Source organism: Lates calcarifer, linkage group LG5, assembly GCF_001640805.2.
Source record: "Lates calcarifer isolate ASB-BC8 linkage group LG5, TLL_Latcal_v3, whole genome shotgun sequence".
Lineage (NCBI taxonomy): Eukaryota > Metazoa > Chordata > Actinopteri > Centropomidae > Lates > Lates calcarifer.
In genome coordinates, this window is record NC_066837.1 from 17,943,333 (window position 1) to 17,964,531 (window position 21,199).

The window sequence follows — 21,199 nt, forward strand, 5'->3', positions numbered from 1 at the left end:
GTTACAAAAATATTCAGACCCTTAATTCAGTACTTCACATAGGCCACTTAGTCACCAAGTGCAGCCTCAAGTCTTCTGTACAAGCTTTGCACGTGTGGAATTGATCCTATTCTTTCTGGCAAATCCTCTCAATCACTGTCAGGCTGGACGTGAAGTGTCTGTGAATTGCTATCTTCGGGTCTCTCCACAGATGTTCTGTGAGGTTTAAGTCTGTGCTTTGGCTGGGTCACTCAAATACAGAGATTTGAAAAGTGAGCCGTCGCACCAATCTCAGGTCGTGTGCACTCTGGAGCACGTTTTCTTCAAGGACCTCTTTGTATTTGGCAGCATATCCTTCCCTAAATTCTGAGAGAAGCCCCCCCACCCCCACCCCCCAAGCTGCATGAGCCAGATGATGAGCAGTGCCTGGTGTTTACCAGACAAAGTGCTTGGAGTTCTGCCCAAAGAGTTCAGTTTTCCTCTCATCAGACCACAGAATATTTTTCCTCATGCTCTCAGCCTGTGGATTCAAAACAAGATCTAGACACTTTTCAAGAATAATTTAAGCAAACAGGATACACCTGACCACAATTTGGAGAGCCACAGCAAAGGGCCTGTATAAGTTCATAAATATGTGATTTCAGTTTTTGATTTGTTTAACAACACAATCAAGTGCGCAAAAAGTGAAGCATTTGCTGTGGCTGAATGAACAATTTGGTACGACCTCCATGGATATGGCTTGCTATACACAGATATACATAAGCTCTCTACTTTTATCATTTATTTTGAGAAAGATCTTAATATTCTGTAGAAAGTTCCACTTGAAGCTCTGTGTATTTAGTCTTCTTTATTGCTTCTCTAGCGCACTGGGATGTGAGTTTTTGATGATATTTTTTCATTTCATTTTTGGCAGATTGTTCTGTATGGTTGTTCCTTGAACTCGCTGTGAAATAAAATAATTTAAGAAAAGCATCTGACTCAACCTCAAGTACATGAGTGCCACCTATTAGGATGAGGGAAGGCCTAACCTCATTAAAGTGTCCCCCAGTGTGGTCTGAAAATCCTCCACACACTGGCAATCTTAATTGCTGTTTGGACACTGAAGGCAGTTACTTGGAATAAATCGCTCAAGCAGGGACTTGACTACTTGCAATTACTGCCAGTGTAGGTATTGGGATGGACCAGACTTTACTAAGCCGATGCCTAGGGGTCTCTAGAGGACACCCAAATTGTGGCCAAAGAGCTGTATCCAAATAGACACTATTAAATGATTCAAATCACTTTTTCAAGCTTAAAATACTCTGTTTATTAAGCTGTTTACTCCTGGGAGTATGTCTGTTGGTAGAATATAACTTCCAACAAATATTTCAGTTCTCTCATTTGGATAATGAAGAATATGTCCACGACATGTTTCTTTCACTCCAGCAAGGTCCTTATTGGGTCTTGAGACTGACGGAGGGCAGCAAGCAAGGAACAAGGAACACAGAAAAAAGAAATACCTGAGGTATAGATCTCATCTAGGCTTTTGAACACTTCACTGAGTTTCAGCACTCACTGAAAATAGCAGTGAGATTCTGCATAATGACTAATTAATGTGACTAAATAAGAGGATAGACAAGTAAAGGATTTACTAAAATACTGCAGTGCAGTTTGAGGCTGTTCAATAACTCTGTGATATTCCCCACTGGTTTGGCACCAAACACCTGTAATATTGTCAGACTCACAATGTGTGAGAGTATGAAAACTGATGTAGTAGAACCAGAGATACTGTATTCATTCTGCAGTCTGTGTCCTTGTCAATACATGGCACCTACTGTACAGTGCCCTTGATGCAACTTGTCCACTGACAGTTCTGTCAGAGATTCAGGTGTGTTATATTAGTGGTAGCTAATACAGCCTTGAGCCTCTAGCCTAAAGCAGGGATGAGGCTGCAGAGGTCTGTCCACCTCATTTCTTTCTGACGCCACACGAGCAGATTGTTTCCAACACTTTCAAACTCGCAGTCTTTAGACCAAACCAATGCTGACAGCTCCCTAAGAGCCACAAAAAGCATTGTACAACCTACAAATTAAACATTTTTAGTTACTTTGTGTCCAGACACTAAAATAGTTGAATCTTAAGATCAAACTACCAGTTTTTCAGTTGCTATAGAAATAGGTGAGTTGTCAGTATATGACCTAGGTATGGGAAGAACGTTAGATGTGATTTTAAAGAACTGGTCTTTACCACTTCATGAAATGGATCAAAATGGGCCTAGTCATTTTGCTGGAGGCATCAAGAATAGTGACAAAATAATGGCAAGGATGTTTTCTCTCTAATGCAATAGATCACTGTGGAGATACTGAGAGCACAAATGGAAGTTGTAATGTTGGGGATGTTTTGAATCTAGATGTCAGTTTGTTTCAGAAAACATATCTGCCTGCCTTAAGGTCCTGTTTCCATCTAACTAAATGTGTTTTTAGAAGAACATAAAAGTATAGTATGTCCACAGCATATCCATAAAATGAGAATTCTCAGTTGAACTCAGATGTTCTCTGCCTTGATGAGTTTGCGTTGTTTGACACTACAGGGCAGGGATGGGACAGCATTTTGTCTTCTGTTAGAATCTAAATCTCTGAGTTACTGCAACTGTTTTTTGAAAAGGTGCAGGATAAATCAGAGGGTACTGCCTGTTCTGGTGTAAAATACTTTTGTTATCCTCAAATTTACAATTAAGGGATGATTATAATATTATCTAATCACAACATGCCCTCATCTCTGTTTCCAAATATGACAAATTGTGTTGGGCTATTTAGAAAAGCTTATAATTAAGTGTGTAAGAAAATGGAATTTACAGTTCGAAAAATGACTGCATGTGCTGGATTCAATTCAATTATTTACGTGCTAGTTGATATGACCATTCATTAATGGCATCAGCAACAAAAACAAAACATAGACTGGAAGTGAAATTATCCATAGCAACACAAAGTTGCTAAAAATAACAACAATTTCCCATCTGAAATTATTTGAGGATATGTATATATGCTGATCTGATCAGCTGTCAAAAATATAGTCAATGGTAAAAAGTAGTCAATATGTAGTAAATACTGTACCACACAGTTCCATACCTGTATAATGTCCTCCATGCATTCCTCCGTGATGGTTACACACAGCATAGAGGTCATACTGATAGTCATGTGGGAGGGTCAGGTCAGCAGGTTGGTGGTGTCCTGAGGGCTGCTTCCAGGAAGGCGGCCAGGCCCCAAGGTTCAGGTTCCTCATACTCTGACTCCTCTTCACCATGTGGGGGGCCATGTCCAATCCAGTCAGTGGGAATCGCACCAAGGTTGACAGCTTATTCCTTCGATCGCCCACCTGTTTTTTTTTTTTTTTTAAATTCATATATACAGTACATATATATGCAGGTATGAAATATCACATAATTTTATGTGGAAATCTATGAGGAATGGATCTTATACAAATAGATTCAACACTGAACTGAGTAAACGGCTATAAAATGTGAATGTTACTGCAAATAAAATAAAATTAAAAAAAGATAATGAAAACACTGGTAAAAACAATATAGTTTTCAAATACTATCATATCAGGGAGAAGAAAACTAGTGTCACATGGTTATTTGGGTTGAAACTTTCAAGCATGTTTGTGCATTTTTGACCACTTCTCTATCAGTAATGTTACTGCAGGATCTTAGCTTTTACCTGCAGGATAAAGAGATTAAAAAAAACAACAACTACAAAACAATAATAAAAAAGAAGCAAATATCTGTTTGGGGCTGTCTGTTGCACTCATGGGGGTTGTTACAAGTAACCAGACATAAAGCAGTTTGAAGCCACTGAGAAGTGTGTAGCAGTAGTTTTCTGTACAAGTTGATTTAGTATAGATTTTCTGTTTATATCAGTCTTGGCAACTGAAAGTGCTGAGATAACAACAAATAGCTGTGAGTGTCAGTAAACTGGAATTGAATTTCAAAAGCTGAGTATGAGAACTGAATGTGGAAGAGCTGTATTTTCAGTGAGACAAATTAATATACAATGTTCAATACTATATTATATTCTTATTATACTATATTCAAATTATGCTATTCAGATTTAGGTTTTAAATTGAATTATTCCAGTTTAACAATGCAAATCAAATGTAACTGATTCAATTTCAGTTTCTAGTGACACATATCTGCCAATATCAGTGCCCCTTCCTGGGATTGGCACCTTATGATGGAAGTGTCTGCATAACCCATGACCTTAGACACTGTGTTGTGCAGATCAATGGCTTCTGTTTATACAGACCTGGTCCTTGGCACAGAGTCTGACAGAGTGACTGTCTGAATTCTGATGTAAAAGCTGACAGAAAGCACATAGGTCAGAGGAAGGGAACCACAGCCTGGGTTGAGAGTTTGCAGGCAAGCACCTAATGGTGTTGGCTGGTGTTTGATTCATAGAGCTTGAATGAGCACAGGGCTGCTTGTGAGATCATGATCAGCAAAGAGAGGCAAAGGGATGCCAATCAAGCACTGAACAAAGAGACAGTGGTAGACTTAACCTTGACTGAATAAATGGTTTTTGATACATGTAAGGTTACTTCTCTGAGGAGAGGCAGAAGTTATATGGGAGTGTGAGCGGTGCCAGCTAACTTTTGCCAGTAGTGAAATGAGACACCATCAAAGAAACCGGACTGCGTACTTTTCTGGGTGTGAACGGTTGTTTGTCTATATGTGTTGGACTGGCCATCTCGTCCAATGCCAGCTGGAATAGGCTCCAACCCATGCGACCCTTAACAGATGAGCAGTATAGATAATGAATGAATGATATATTCCTATTGTATTTTGTATGTAGCGACATTGCAGCAATTTATAGCTGTACGTCCATAAAGTCAGGGGGCTCAAACAGAGGTAAAAAAATAGACTGACAAAGCAGCAGGAGCTAAAATATTGTGACTTCTACACAATGTCTACACAAGAGGTGTAGGGAGAGCAGCACAGACGCAGCAGTAACTCTGGGTCAGAGAGATCAGAACATGCAGACACATACATATGCTTGCATATGTGGTCTATGAGAGTTATCAGCCCGAAGGTCTTTATTAAACAGATTTTGAACATCAAACTACTAAAACAATAACTCCTGCGAAGACCATTAAGCCACCCCCTGGCATAATGCTCTAATTTGCTTCTTTTAATTGCTTGCACCATACAGAGACACCATGCAGTAGAGAAGAAGCACTCAGCAGAAACAGAACCATAAACATTAGTTCTGTGTCTTTCCTCGCATATCCACCTGATTAAAAATAAGTGAAATAAAAATTTGTCGATTCTTAAAAATAGATGTCGACTATGTTTATTGTGACGATTAATGGACTCATCAATTATTTGTGCACATCCCTATATATTGTTGTGAACCAATATAGAAAGAAATTCTTCGGTAATGTTAGTGTTTCAGGCACATCTGCATTAACACCAATAATGCTCATTAGCACACAAAGTAAAGATGTGTGGAGAGACATGCAGAGATCCTCCTCAAATCAGTGAATGTTGATATTAACGGTACTTGTCACAATGATGATGACAGAAAAAATAATTCCAGTAATATTAAATTCATTTGTAGGCCTATTTATTTGGTCTACAGAAGTAATTAAGCTGAACACACCACAGGGCAGCAGCTTGAGCCACTGCAGCCACTATGTGTAGACGGTCCCAGTGTCAGACAATTGTGGGGATACTAATGAGTCCTTTGAGAATGCTACTGTGTTGGAGTTTGTCCCAGAAAATGGGAAGGTTACAAAAATGTGACTGTATCTGAGTGTGTTGCAGAGGAAAGGCTCTTACTGCAGACTCTGAAGTGTAGAACTTTTTCACGCAAGACATTTTAACTTGTCAAAAAAGCACGTGTTACAAAGTTTTCCCATATTTAGCATTTTACTATTTACACCCATGCTTTTCCTTATGTGACTTTTCAAAATGTCTTCTGTGAAAAAGGCGTATATGACATTTGACTCCTTGTGTCTGTGCTTTCCCAATTTCATAGCACACACTATCAGAATACGCACAACTGTCATAATACACAGTATTTGTGAGTGCCCAATCGTGGAAACAACAATTCTATCGTGCTGGTGTAAAGAGGGTATAATGTCTTCTATGATAGCCTTTGTAGTTTATTGTGTTAGCATGCCAATACTTAGCAGTTAGCACAACATTACAACTGAGGCTAATGGTAATGTCATTAGTTTTGCACGTATTTGATCATAAACTAAAACCTGATGATGGAACCAGATGAAACCTTGAGGAATCACCAAAGTTATTACAATTCATCCTCAGTGGACATGAATGTGTCCAAAACTTAATCAGAAGCCATCCAACAGTTACAGAGATATTGCAGTCTGGACCAAAATAGAGAACTAATTGACTGACCAATACTCCATACAGTGGATGTCAAGCTTGCAAATTTGGATCACCACTGCCGATTAAACCTAAAGAGATATTCTCTAAAGCTTTAAAACTTCCTGGAGCTGTCTCACTAAACTCTGTAGTTCAGTAATCAGTAGTTTTGCAGATGTGAATGGCTCTTCTAATTCCTTTCCTTTGTATGATATTATGTGAAAAATGGTATACAATAACAATGCACTCAAAAATTAATTAAAAATTAAACTTAATTAGTATAATCTGTAATAATTAATTAGTAATAATTAGTATGGATCTGGGGCATAACTCTGTGGACGGCTACACCTCAAGAGACTAAAGGCTTCAGTGGTCACATGGGAACTGAAGGGAAACTTAAAGGAGAGTGACTGATAGGAACAGCCAACCTATTCTGAGACAACACAGGAGGGTGAGGCAAAGCAAAACCAGGGGTGGAGACGCCCTGACCTGGTGGATTTAGCCAAGCAGTGAGGAAAAATCCTGAACTGTATTTTAAATGTGTGTCTTGGGAAGGAAAGCAGCAGTGCCACACAACCACTAGTACTAATTAGTGATCACCTCCAGCATATTTGTCCTCCTGCAGTGACACAAGAGCTTTCTCTACCCAAACATGTACACGAGCAGCATGTTTCCAGCCAAGCTGACTCGAAAGTCATCAAAGATTTGAGGTGAGAAAGTTTTTGTTTGTGCAGTGCCTGCACCTTTGATCTCGGTTGTATCGTGCTGAATTAATTTTCGCTCTGACATTCAGTAAACAGCCAGAATGTGTAAAACACCTCTCTCTGTGTGCGTATGTGTACTCCCATGGCTCTAGACAGAGACAAACTTGTTACCTATGGAGAGGGACTATACGTGGGACAGACTCCTTTCTAATTTGCCTGGCTGAGGTTGCCGAGGTTGTTAGGAAGTGTCGAGATGCTGAGGGTGATTGGTGATTCACTCTGTAATGCTGAATAATGACTGGATAATTTACACACAACTTCAGCGATGCACAGAGGTCAGGGACAGTGCCTGCGCCAGATGGAGATGTTAGTTCCCACTTTAAAAAAAAAAAAAAGAGGACCACAGGATATGTTTCACTGATTGGGGAAATCACACCCTTCTCTGCCTCACTGAAAATAACCGAGCTGCGGGTGCTGGAAAGGCTCAGAGCTCAGAATCAGGAGAAGCAATTCTATTGATTTTATTCTGTAGATGAAATTTCCATGAAACAGGACGACAGTCTGTCCTGCAACATGTTGCTGTTCTGTCTTACATTCCACGTCTTAAATTCTACAACATATTTGATGAAGCAATTAATATGAGAGCATTTTCTTCTATTCTGTCAGCTATTGAATTGATTCAGTTGTTGATCACTTTGTTTCCTTCACTCCCCACAAAAATCAACAGCACAACAAAAACACAATTACACAGAAAGTATGGACAAAATTCAAATAGTTTTAGAGTTTCATGATTGGTAAAGTTGCATTAATTGATTTTGCAATTTAGCAGAAAAGAGAAAATCCAATAATTACTTTATTACTTTGTAAGGTTGTTCTGGAAAATGTGTTAACAAACCTTACTACATACCCAGCAGACAAGGAGCAGTGTTTTTGGCCACCTGATGAATGCCAGTCCAATACTGACTCTCTTGTTGAGTTCTGCTCCAGCTCCTGAAGGCAATACCTGCCTCCTCACCAACTAGTCGCTAACTTTGTCCGTTTGTAATTGAAGCTTTAGGAGATAACTAACTCAATGAAAGACTAACTAGCAAGTCTTTTAGTAAGCTCACTCACCTGTCTGAAGCGCTTAAGATGGAGGATCAGTATGTCAGGGAGAGTCCACAGGCTCATCTTCACCATGCCCTGCTGAAGCTGTTTACAGTGGGGACACTTCCAGGCATCATCTGGAGCAAGCTGGAATCAGTCAGTGAATAAATCAATTAAACGTTTATACAAATCAAATGAAGAACTGTAAATGTAACATGTTTATTCATATTTGTGGAGATGTCATCATGTTATGTGATATGTTTACTTCAGATGAATTGTCTTTATATGGAAATAGGTGTTATAAGTCTGTTTTTCATTACCTCTGTTCTGATCAAAACCAAGGTCAGGTCAATACTTGTCTGCATTCTTTTAATTAAATGAAAGCCTTTTCTCATTTCTCATAATTTTTTCTCTCTTTAGATTTTCCATCTTCCAAAGAAAGAAGAAGAAGGAAAAACACTCCTTAGGGGTCATGAACTCACTGTGCAAGAAACTGACCAAACTTGGCTTTTTACATGTTTTTCAAGTCTGAGAATACCTGGTGGTTCTTGCATCCGTCTCTGCTTGCTTCATGATTTTAGAGTGAGAATCTGGTGGACAAAGTGCAATGGTCCCCTGTGTGTGACTGATATCTCAAAGACATTCCCCTTTGCTTATACTATATGGATCTGACACAGGAGAAATACCTTTAACCCTGTTTTTGCTCAGAGCGACGATGAGTTACTTCACAAAAATTATTCCACTAAAATGAAACCATCCCTGTCAGTATAACAAAAGTCCTGAGGCTATAGCAAAATCCTGCCAATATCGATTGTCGGTTAATCCCAGACTACATCTGTCTGGCCGGTCGTAGTAAAACTTAACATTTACTGTTGCTATGGTTACAGCCAGCGACTCCAGTGGGTCATTGTTCCACTTTCAAAACTCAGTTCCTCTCTCCCAAACGTGCAGTACAAGATGATGAGCTTCTGGTTTACAAGATGAAATCAGGAAATTAAATTGTTTTGTCTCATGTTAGTGCGTCATCAAAAAATACACTCACCACCGCTTTAGAACAAGAAGATCAAGAACACCTGCTTCATGCACATTTAAGGTTACAGGGCGTCATTTAATGTCATCAGTGAGCAGACAAGCATCTCAGAATGAACAGCACATTGAACCTTGAGGCGGATGAGCTACAACAGCAGAAGACCACGTCAGGTTCTACTCTTGTCAGCCAAGGACAGAAATCTGAGGCTGCACAAAAACTGGACAGTTGGAGACTGAATTGAGTTATGAGAGCAAAGGGAGGCCCTACCCAGTATTAATAAGGTGTTTGTATTACAGTGCTGTATACTTTACAGTCCTGGTTGCTGGCACTGCTTTGGTGTATTGGGAGTTTCAGCAGGCAGTGGGATCATTTCTGGTAACTCTAACACAGTTCACTCTATCTCTGAAATGAATACTTGTTGTACTGCATACCTGATGAAAGAAATTATTGCCGGATACAGATCCGCTGTGCCCTGAGCAGCAGTGATGGCAGTGTGTGTGTAATGTGAGGGAGAGAGAAAGGAAAAGATAGAGATGATACAATCCCCTTGATTGTCTGCTTGTTTCTCCTCTTTTTTGCAGTTCCTCCCTCTTGCGAGAAAGAAGAGATGCAAAGGAGAAATTTGAGGACGGGGAATCAATCAGCGGAACATACTTTTTGTGAAAAGCTACATCCTTTGCAACCAAGTATCATCTGAAGTGACAACAGTTACTGATGGTGTCAGTACAGCTGAATCTTAAGCTGCTCTGTGGCATCTTGATGCCTTAGATTTGTACAAATGACATGATGTACTGCCTAGATAACGAGGACACAGTTACAATTGTTAGTGTTATTATTTTGTACTGATGTACTGCCTCATTAGAAAATAGAGTAAGAAATGTCAACCTCTGCATGAATTCTCTCTAAATAAAACAAGCGATGACAAGCATTCACACATACACAACAAACTCTATTTAAACTGAGAACAGATCAGTCAAATTTTAATCATGCTTGTTTTTCACAGGGCAATTAAACTAAGATATTTTTCACCAGCTGCCAAACAGTCATGAACTTGAGGCTGTTTTTATTGCAGTTTGAGCACAGAAAAATATCAGTGGCTTTTGTGTGCAGAGGTCAATGCTGTGGGTTTCAGCAATTGTGGTGTTTGATTATAGTGTCACAACAAACCATAAGAAGAAATTGCAAATTTAAAAAAATACGAGTATGTGAGAAGATACTTAATGAGTTTGCATTTATAGATTTTTTTGCTTCTTCAATTGTCAGACCTCCTCTACTACCTGGCAACCTTTAACCTAATTGTTTAACAGTTTCAAGTAATAGTTTAAACATAAAATTAATATTGTTTGATTTCATTACATAAAACTAAAATCAAACTTTTTTTCTAAAGATTCAGCACAAACTCGCTACTGTCTGAGGCTTTACATTCAGTCATGGTTAAGAGAAGTATGCAATGCAATTTGCTGAAGTAAAAGTGTTATGAATAGCAAGGGAGTCAGAAGATGTAGAGAGCCACTGGAGATGTAGAAATCCCAAGGCCATGCGTTCAGAAGTCAGGCCTTGAGGTTGAGCTTACATGGGAAAAATTGGAACAAGGGTGCTCCTGCAGCTACTCCAGATCTCAAATTATAGAAACTTTCCCACCATCTGTTAAATATTTATATTACATCCCACTAATGAGGCAATATGACAAAGAAATGTGATTTCTCATTTCCACATCACCCTGTGGAGGAGAGATGTCAAGTGACATATGCATCAGCATCACTGCTTCTCTGAGGCTTCCTTTCAAATACTACTAAATAAGTGGGTGCACCTTCTCTCTATATAATGCTGAGTGGGAACTGAAGCAAAAACAGGGACAGAATGAAAATCTTCAGTGGATTCAGTTCAGTGTGATAGGAAATTTTACAGTGTGTCCTTGCATGGCAGTATATTATGGAAGTATTATGTCGTGCACTTTGATTCTACTTTACTATAAGGATATCCTCAGGTTGTGTGCTTCATCTGAAGAGTTCTTCACTGAAACAACTGTACAAACTATAGCAAAAAAATGGTAACAAACTAGAATTACTCCCTCAAAACTGTACATGAAGCTACGGTGACCTTTGACCTCGACCTATCAAAATCTTCATCCTTGAGTCCAAGTGGATGTTTGTGCTAAATTTGAAGAAATTCCCTCAAAGCCTTTCTGAGATATAACGCTCACGATGATGGAACATATGTGGTGACAACCTGAACACATGGCCTCTAGCCAGGGCTGTCGCCGACTTGGAGTGTAAAAACTTCAAAGGAATTTATCAGCAGGTCATTAACATTCACATCTTCAGTCATAACTGAGATCTTTTGATTAAACAGAATTGAACTGTTCCAAGAATAGTGTATCGTGAAAGGAATACATATGAAGTGGTGAGCTGTTGCTCATCAGATTTGACCTGCGGCCCATCTGCACTTTGGCTGATAAACTCACAGGGGATTTGGGGCAGCATGGCAATTGAGCTCTCCCTGCTGTGCAGTGGTTACTTATTGCACTGCACTCCCTTTTGGTGAGTAATTGGCAATGTTTTTGCAGTTCATAGGGCTCTAAATCTTCATCACATTCATTAGGAGTGAATAAACAATTTGTTTAGGACTCGTGGTATAGCTACAGAAGCTCAGAATGTTGTACTTTTTGGTCTCTTAAAATTAATCTTGTTATTTCCTGCTACTCACCATTTTACGAGTGAGTCATATTTGTAAAATGTGATTCCTTTTCTCGCACGCACACTGCCTTTTTCTCATCCAACCCAAAGCTGTTTGTCCTTTTTTGAATTTTAATTTGTTTATGTTTAGGTATGAGTAATCACTGTAATTACTCTGTAATATGTGTGTCTGGATCCCGTCAATTAACTTGGATAAACTGTACGCTGACACAAAACACAAACTAGAAGACTTTCAGAATACCTGCATCAAGGCTTTCCTTTGCAAATAAGTCAATATTTTTTCTTCAGTAGAGAAACAATCCTATATGCTTTATATAAATCTGTTTCACTGTTGTGCACCCACACCTCTGTGCAATTCTGCGGGAAAAGTGCCATGCTACCAGATTTTGAATCAATGTAGCCCAAGCTCAGCCTCGTCCTCAGTCAAACAGACACAGACCTGCAGTTCTGACTATGACAGAGAGTGAGGGGAGAGACGGACACAGCAATGAGACCTGGTGGCTACGTTTTTGTAGACCCCCTCACACCCTGCGTGCAGTGGGCTACACACACACTGCCCAAACGATACAGCCCAGAAACCTCCAACAAAATACTTCTAACACAAGAAAATACAGGCAGAGGGCAGGGTCTCTGCAGATAAACACATGGTTAGTGGTTCATATATGATGATTGGGAGAGATTTCTATATTCTTTTTTTTTTTTTTTAGAAAATTCTGCAGATTATACCTTTAAGTAAACCTTAATAAAATGACCTAACATATTGGCAGATATTCACGTATTACTGTTATTAACCATAGCTGGCTCAACTCTGTGCTTTCACTGGGAGTGCTCCAAATTCCCATGCCCCCTGAAATACCATACAGCATTACAAAGGTGGCTGGACAACACAGGAAAAGAGAAACTTGGTAAACCACTCTCTTGAAACATTTTCACCTGAACTGAACCATACAGCAGAGACATAAAGAGATTTCTGTGCAGAGACCCATTTGCTTTTGTCAGAAGTGTTCACTGCTGCTACAGGTGTGTGGGAGTTAAGGCTTGTGAAATACTCACAAGACTTTAAAGACTATGATATTGTATATGGATGGAAAGGTCACGGGAGTTGGAGGTGTAAGTATGACTAACGAGCTGTAAAGTTAGGATGCCACCATTTGCTAATCCCACACTGGGGGAAAAAAACAACATGGGAACAATTGTGCAGATGAGGTCAGCTACAGGGGTGTGAAAAGTTTATTCCATTATCATGGTGGAACAGCTAATTGGAGCAATCAAATCAAATTTTAATGTGAGAATTATAACAAAAGCATCATTGTTTTTATTTTGGAAGAGTACTCCACTGATTTAGCAGTGCACTCCTCTTAAGTTGTAGAAGATATGTTAGGAGATGTGTTCTGTTTTTTATTCTTCACATTCCCCTTGTTAAAACCTGGTGTCTAAATTACGTGTAATGCAACTCAACTGAGTTTCTGTTCTTTTCTTGAGCGTTGAGTTGCCTTGAGGCTCACCTGTTCTTCTTTGGTATACAGCTGGAAGCACTCGTCCAAGGTACAGCTATGCTGCTGCAGGTGTTGCTGCTGCTGGCTCCTCACACTCTCTGCATCCTTCACCACCTCCTCCTGGATGCTGCCAAACAAACTGGAGCACACATACGTACACACACACACACACACACACACACACACACACACACACACACACACACACACACACACACACACACACACACACACACAACAGGGTTCATTATTCCAGTTCAGCTGCAGAATTGTGTTTACAGACTGGATAAGTGGGAGTGTGTGTTTGACATGTACGCATTCAAGCAGTGTGCATTCAGATAATCAAGCAAATAATAAAATGATACTCAGGATGACATCCAGAGCAGTAAATATACTGTGCGTGTGTTTACTCCTGTAGTTTGTGCACAATGCCTACCATTCTTTAGTCTTGTGGTCCCACTCAATGACAAGCTTTACGTGGGGAGGTCCCCCAGGGCCGCAGAACTTCAGCGCTCTACAAACACAACAGGAGGAAAACAGTAAGATAACATTCTAAATCTACAAACACATCTTGTCATCATTAGTTCAGTGTTATTGTGTTGCACATCTCCAAAAACCTGGAACCAGAAAACACTGAGGGAGGCTGAAATCTGCATTGCTGTCCTGCAACAAATAATGGACCTGCTTTTGTGACTTTCTTTGAGTTTTTGTGCTTTTTAGTTTTATTTCATTTTATTTCACAATGATAAACACAGACGCAGATATCCTCAAGAGACTGGCAACAGCAGGACTGCACAGTGACATCAGGCACAGGTGAGACCTGGCTTCACATTATGTGTTAATATGCAAATGGGTGATGTTGAGTCATGGTGTAGTGAGGTATCGTCTTTGTATTGCAGACCTTACTTTCAACTGCTTTGATGTCGGGAGGCAAGATAAAAACTGCATCAGTATTCAACAGACAAACAGCACTGATAGACAGCCAAGGTAGATTTAACAGTTGTTGAATGCTAAAGGCAGAGAGTTTTTGTTTTTTGCTTTTTAATCTGAGAACATGACAGATCAGTAGTGGCAGAAGTTTTGGAGTCGTGTCAAAATTCAATTCCCTTTGATTTTTTGCAAAGCATGTGTATTCTGGATGGAGACGCTCTGGAGACTTCCAGCATGGACAAGTATTGATTCGTTTTGTCTTCACAGTAGTAGACACATTGTGTCCTTATTGTTCTTTGTGCACTGTGAATATGTTAAATGCACAGACGTGTATGAACTGAGCGTTACCACTAGATGTCAGGCTTACATAACATGTTAATAATTCAAGGAAGTTAAAGACCTCATTATTTTTTAACAAAACTGATTATGATAAGGAAGAGACACTCAATCCTGATGTATTCTAATTTTCTACCTACTCTATCTCCAAATTCTCCTCTCTCTCTCTCTGTCTGTCTCCCCATTTGTTGTTGTACTTGGATTTTATGTGAGTACTATAATAATAATTGCCTTGGCATGAATGTGAAGTGGTGTCACACTCAATACAAAATTCAGGATGCATAAAGAACTCTGTTATTCTCCTCTGATCTCTCCAAGAATAGGAATTCATCCATTCTAAAAAACTCTTGCCTACGTAAGAATTCATGAAATTGTTGCAAGGCTACTTGGCTATGTGAACCTGAAAAACCAAGACTGTGTTTGTGTTTGTGTGTGTGTGTGTGTGTGTGTGTGTGTGTATTAGTTGTGAAAGAATATGTGTATTTGCTCTTTGTTTCCTGCGTTACAATAAATAAAGTGACACTGCAGCAGTCAGGCAGTTGGAGATATAGACTATAAAGCCTGGTCACTTATACACTTATACTTTGGTTCATACAATGATTAGCGGTTTAAAGTTTTAAAAAGAATCCATTATTGAATTTTAAAACTGAGCTCCAAAATTTACAAATTTGTCTGCCAATCATACTCCATCTCTAAATGAAAATTTCCTGCTTTAACAGCTCCATTCGATCACTTTAATTAAAAGACAGCTCTCTGTGTGCCACCTAGAAATTTAATGAAATCCAACTCATAGAGCAGCAGAAGGAGCTTTGATTGGCCGGACTCCTGCCAACACATAACAGCTGGCCAATTAAACACATTAAAGGTCTATAATTATTCAAGTGACACACTCCAGACATTGCAACAATATGTAGACAAACAGTAATTATTTAGTAACGGAGAGACTGTACAATGAAAGCTGGCCAGAGCAGTAAATTACAAAACAAAAATATTCTTTGATATTAAAAATGAAGTTTTTGAAGGAAATGGAAAAAATATAAGGACGATTCATGGTGAATGGAGGTGATGATCAAGTGTCTGGATATTCAGTCACAAATCTTCAGGCATTGTGAAACATATTTTTTTGTGCTACAAACTAGGGAACAATTGCATTTGCTGTCAATGAAAACTCTTCACAGTGAGAAGGACTGATTATTCTTTATAGCTGGGACATTTTTGAAGCTTTGACATCCACAAACAAAACAACGCTGACATCTAATGCATTCAGGGGCTCGCAGATGAGAGGGTAACCATCTGAAAACCTTGGTGAATAAAATCAAAACTGCTGGAATGGCTGGTGAAAGCTATGCATGCATGGGACAATCGGTTTGTGTGATTTGAAGTAAAAGACCCTTTAACAAGCTGAAAAAGTACTGGATACAAAAAACAATCATGTAAAATGCAATGTAAAGACTGTGAGCCAAGGACAGAATTCCCACTAAACAGTGTCTTATCTATAATAAGAGTGAAAAACATAAATTTAGCATAAGGCTGGCAAGTTTACTGTGAGTGATGTAAGGCAACCTGATGGGTGAAGTGTGCAAACATGGAAAAGGATATAACATCTCACCACTATCATATTCTTAAGAAATTAACTATGTTAGGTTTTGATCATTTTGTTTAATATATCTACATAGAACTCCCTGTTCTATGTAGATGTATTTACTATGTAGATGTATCCCTGTGTGCTCAGAGACCTGGTGTTACCTCTCAGAGTGTCTGACTCAATAATTCAGTGTATGTCTACGTGGAACTGTAAGGAGATCTTTCATATGTCCTCATTTGGACAGAATAAATGCTGTGGTGCTTGTTTTCTGGAAATGTCATTTACATCATTGTGTCTTGTGCTGTTTGGCATTTATATGTAGACAGACATTACAAACCAACTCCAGCCATTTACTTGTGCCTACACGTTAAATAAATAAACAAAATATACTTCAGGATTGACAGGCACTCTAGACATGTTAGTTTTAGTTCAGTTTTGAATGCGATTTAAGTAATGAGCTGAGGCAGACGCAAACACACGCTCACACATCAGCATGAACACAAAGACATGCTTGAATAGACACAGACTCACTCACATGCACACTCACACACATATTGAACGTCTACTCTAACCTGGATGACGATCTAATTTCCTTGCACCTTTGTGGAAGGCCTGACCTTCACTGCACCTCAGCAGAACAACAGCAGCGATTTATACTGAACTCCTGAGCTGTATGGAGACACCTTGATGCTCTTTATCACACAGGAAATAAAAGTCCTTATCTTCACTCCATCAAACTGATATCATTATACTCCCTTCCCTGTAATCTTCTTGAGGTCCACTGGCTTCTGAAAAGAACTGTAGCTCTTTGTCTAATGCACAAGAAAATCTGCTCGCCTTTGTTACAAATATGAATTCATGCAATCATTTCAATTTCAGCTTTAACTGGCTCATATTTGGTGTATTATTTGTTTGGGTGTTTGCTGCTACATGTGACTGTGCTTTCACTAGCAGTCTTTCAGCATTGTGTCATGACTTTTGTAAGCATTATTGTTATAGATTTTATGTTATTATTCTATTTTTCTTAGTGCTTTTATCATTCCATCACCAAGGCCATGTGCAACAAGCACATATCAGCATGTACATGTGTCCTGTATCATAGTATGTGCATGTTATCCAAATTCTTATTCTTATTATTATATTATTGACCACACAAAGAAAGAATGTGAAGTATTTCATGTTGGTTAGATATGTGTGTATGTGTGTCTGTGCAGTTGTGTTGTATGTGAGTGTCATACCTATCAACTGCAGAGTGGTAGAGTGGCCTGCTGTCCTGTGGGGACAGATAGCTGTAGGCTGCAGATCCTCCCACCACTCTGATCTTAAACAGCACCCCAGCGTTCTGCAGGGAGAGGAATATATGTTAATACAGATTTGTCCTTAATGAGCTGCTACCCCACCTTCAACAATACCATTAATTTAGTTTTAATAATCTGACAAAAGTGAAACACAAAGCAAACCCTTGCAGTTTGGAGCACTGATTTTTAATCAGCATGCCCAAGCAGCAAGTTGATGAGCAGTGTGCAGTCAGGCACAATATGCCTTAAAGCCTTTTATACATATATACAGATACCATTATCATTTCAGCGGTTCTCTCAGGACATCAAAATGAACATTATTTATATGAACATCACTCACTATCTGTGAGACTGACTCACTCTGAAATTCAACACTTGCAATATGCAACATGTTTAAGAGTAAGATATGACGGTGAGAGACAGAAAACACAGCCAGCAACAGTGTCAACAAAATTATGACACTGGGCGTAGAAAGAACAATCTGACATTACATAAGGTATGTAGATATAAAAAAAAATACTGCAAGATAATACCAACTGTATAAGTTTATTATTTTGGTTGTATGGGAAAAACTTAAAGCCCCTAAAAATACATTTTTCTTAGTTATATTAAATATTCAGAGACAGTCTGCAACAGTCAAAGCTAATGTTAGGAAAAAAGCACTGAGAAAAGCACAAGAAAAACACAAATATAGAAATACCCAAAATTATTCTAGCTTTGGCAGAGAATTTAGTGTTCAGTGTCGACAGAGCGGTCCCTCAACCAAGTCCGTTTTTTTATACACTGGTGGCACACAGAGTGCATTACTTTTTGGATAACATTACTAAGAAAAGTAAATTTAAAGTTTTGAATTATTCAGTATTTTGGCTAATGTATTGAGTAAGTACACTTTAATCATCAGCTACTTCACTACTACTGCTTTACTTATAATCCTGTAAACTTCTGTAACTTTGTATTAGCTGTGTTGTTTTACAAGTTGTAAAGCTGAGATGAGACGAGTGTAAAGTACCAGTATTGTTGCTGTGGTTACTTGTAAACAAATATAGCTATGGGCTCTGATTAAGAACGGTAAATAAATGTCAAGACATGTCTTGAGAATGGAGATAGATAAGAAACAAATATTTTGTGAATGGACCTTGAATGGACTGTACAGATGTGAACTAGTGATTTAGAATTAAACTTTTAGCACCTCCTGCAGGATTTATACATCACATCACCACAACACTTTAAAACACACAAATTTCTCATTCACATCTTACAGCTACTTTTGCCACCTCCACATTTGAATAGATGCATTTAAAGATGGATAATAACTCTGCCTCAGCAGATAAGAGGGCTAAGTTATTAGAGAGCAGAGAGCAGAATCAGGTTGCTAATGAGTTCATTCTGAGTGGGCCACCGTTGGAGAATCGGAACTGTAGCCGAGCATAAAGAGAAATAAATTAGTTGTTAATAGAAGCCTAGAGCAGCAAATGAAAAAGGCACAGTCCTTCTTTTCAGTTTTAAGGGCCTGAGCTAGCATACATTCAGACTGTCTTATCTGTCTGCTGAAATATAATGAGGAAGATATCCGACAAGACACTCTGGCCTAATAAGTAATCACATAAGTTTGGTACATTTTAAAAATCAACCTTTTGAGAGTTAAGCATTCACAACACTGGATGTTGATAAAATGTAACAGGTGATACTACACTGCAACACCACGACAAAATATTTCAGTCAAATATGATGAGGTTAATTGAAACAGTCCTCAGGAAAGCCAAAGGCTCACACATGATGCAAAAGTAAATTGGTCGTACAGACAGTATTTTTTCATCTCTTCCAAATGTCAGTCACTCTTTAATTTGGGTGATTTGTGGAGATAAAGCTAAATCTTTGGGTCTTCCAGTGAGCTCCTGAATATGCAAGGCATTCAAAACCACAAGTCATTAAATGCATCATTTTATTTGACATCATCAGTTTGTCCTCAAGAAAAAGTCTACTTAGCAGCACAAGCCCAGTTGAATATAGAAAGGGACGATTGACATAAAGGGATCATGACTTCAGCAAACAATAGTAAATTAACCAGTCACCGATCATCAACTGTAAGGGATCAGTATGTATTGGTAAGACTGAAACTGACTGTGAGAGGGTTTAGAGCATTAAAACAGTGTCATTTAAATAAAAGGAATATGGGAGATTTTAACATCTACTGAGAAGAAAATCATATAAAACACAACTGATCAATATCAAGAAAAAATAACAAAATCCTCTTGAACTCAGATTTATATAGTATTTAGTAAAAGACCAGAGAGAATATTTATGCCCTTTAAAACTGAAAATATTAAATTGAGTAAGGACAGATAAGGTACCACAATTCCAGGGATTAAGGTTGAGAATTGTACTAAAAAAAAAAAAAAGCGAATACATTTGATTTCTTTCATTAATTAATTTCTCAATTATATGTGAGACAAGAAGCAAATCAGAGATTTCTGGGATCACCTGAAAAACAGCTACCAGGAAAATATTCCAATGAGGAAAAAGTCACTTTAACTTGTATGTTAAGAGCTTGCAAGAGCTTGTTAAGAGCTTGCATGGTTTTGAAATTCTAAAAATCCTGATTTCTGCTAAGTCTATGTATTGTTATGGGGAAAGAGTTTTTATGTGTTCAGCTCAAAATTGAATTGAATGAATTGAATTTTGACTTCCATGTCAGTAACAACTGAAGTTACTGTTTTCCTTTTTCTTATACCCTGAACTGAAAGTTGCATCTTGCTAAACCAACCTCAGAGTGGCGCCAAAACATCTTATAATGAAGGCACAGTGAGGATAAAATGAATGGCAGCAAAGTACTCGCACACTTGCTGCCTGTCAAACAGATGCAGAATAGATGCAATGATACTGAAGTCTATATTACACAGTGATAGTGGCAAAGTTACTATCTGATTTGAACAGCAAACTTAAGCTTGTATTTTATTTAAATTTCCCTTTTAAAAAGAAAAGTGAGACATGAACGCATCAGCCTGTCACCCATCACCTGTGGGATATGGGAGGCCTTTCAGCTGAAAGTATCTGTACAATCTATGACCATCAGGAACGTGATGATTGTTTTTATTAAGACAAAAAGGAAGGGGAGGACAAAGAACAGTTCAGTGAGTTTGTATCTGTCCAAACAGGCTTCGAGGAGGTGAATAAAAAACTGAGATAGTCATCAGTAAACAGGCTGATATTCCTCTTTCTTCTTGTCTTTAGTTCTTTTCTTATAAAGCGGAGAGCTGCTTGCTCTGGATAAGGCCACCTCAAATATTGCCTGTCACCATGGCGTTGCCCATGGCAACTCGGAGACCAGCAGTAGGGGACAGTGTGTGTGCGTGAGTAGTTTTGTATGTCTCAATGTATTTGAGAGTGGAGCTGAGTGGTTTAGGGCTTATGATGTACAGATCACTTGAACTGAGTATGGAGAAACAGATGAAGCTGAAGTACAGATGTGCTTGTCAGGAATCATGGTCAAAGCCTGCAGCACATACAGAGTGGAAGAGGACGTAGAGGTGGACTTGAGCATGCACGACTGGCTGTCCACAAAACAAACACTTCAGAATCACAGGATAGATTGTGTAAATGTTAATATGGAGTGATGTATCCACTGAGAAGCAATTTTACACGTTTAAATAACACAATATAATTCAAACCTGCTTCTTATTGTCACTTTACAATAT

At 38.7% G+C, this 21,199-nt stretch overlaps 1 protein-coding gene across 1 annotated transcript in view; it reads right to left on the minus strand.

The window, feature by feature from the left end:
• Positions 1–21,199, minus strand: part of usp43a (ubiquitin specific peptidase 43a) — a 106,617-nt gene that overhangs the window by 11,631 nt on the left and 73,787 nt on the right. The window contains exons 9-13 of the mRNA XM_018665004.2: positions 17,445–17,548; positions 13,792–13,869; positions 13,365–13,494; positions 8,161–8,280; positions 3,087–3,333 (exon numbers count right to left, since the gene is read on the minus strand). Coding sequence (XP_018520520.1) covers positions 3,087–3,333; positions 8,161–8,280; positions 13,365–13,494; positions 13,792–13,869; positions 17,445–17,548 — 679 coding nt within the window. The remainder of the gene's footprint in view (positions 1–3,086; positions 3,334–8,160; positions 8,281–13,364; positions 13,495–13,791; positions 13,870–17,444; positions 17,549–21,199) is intronic.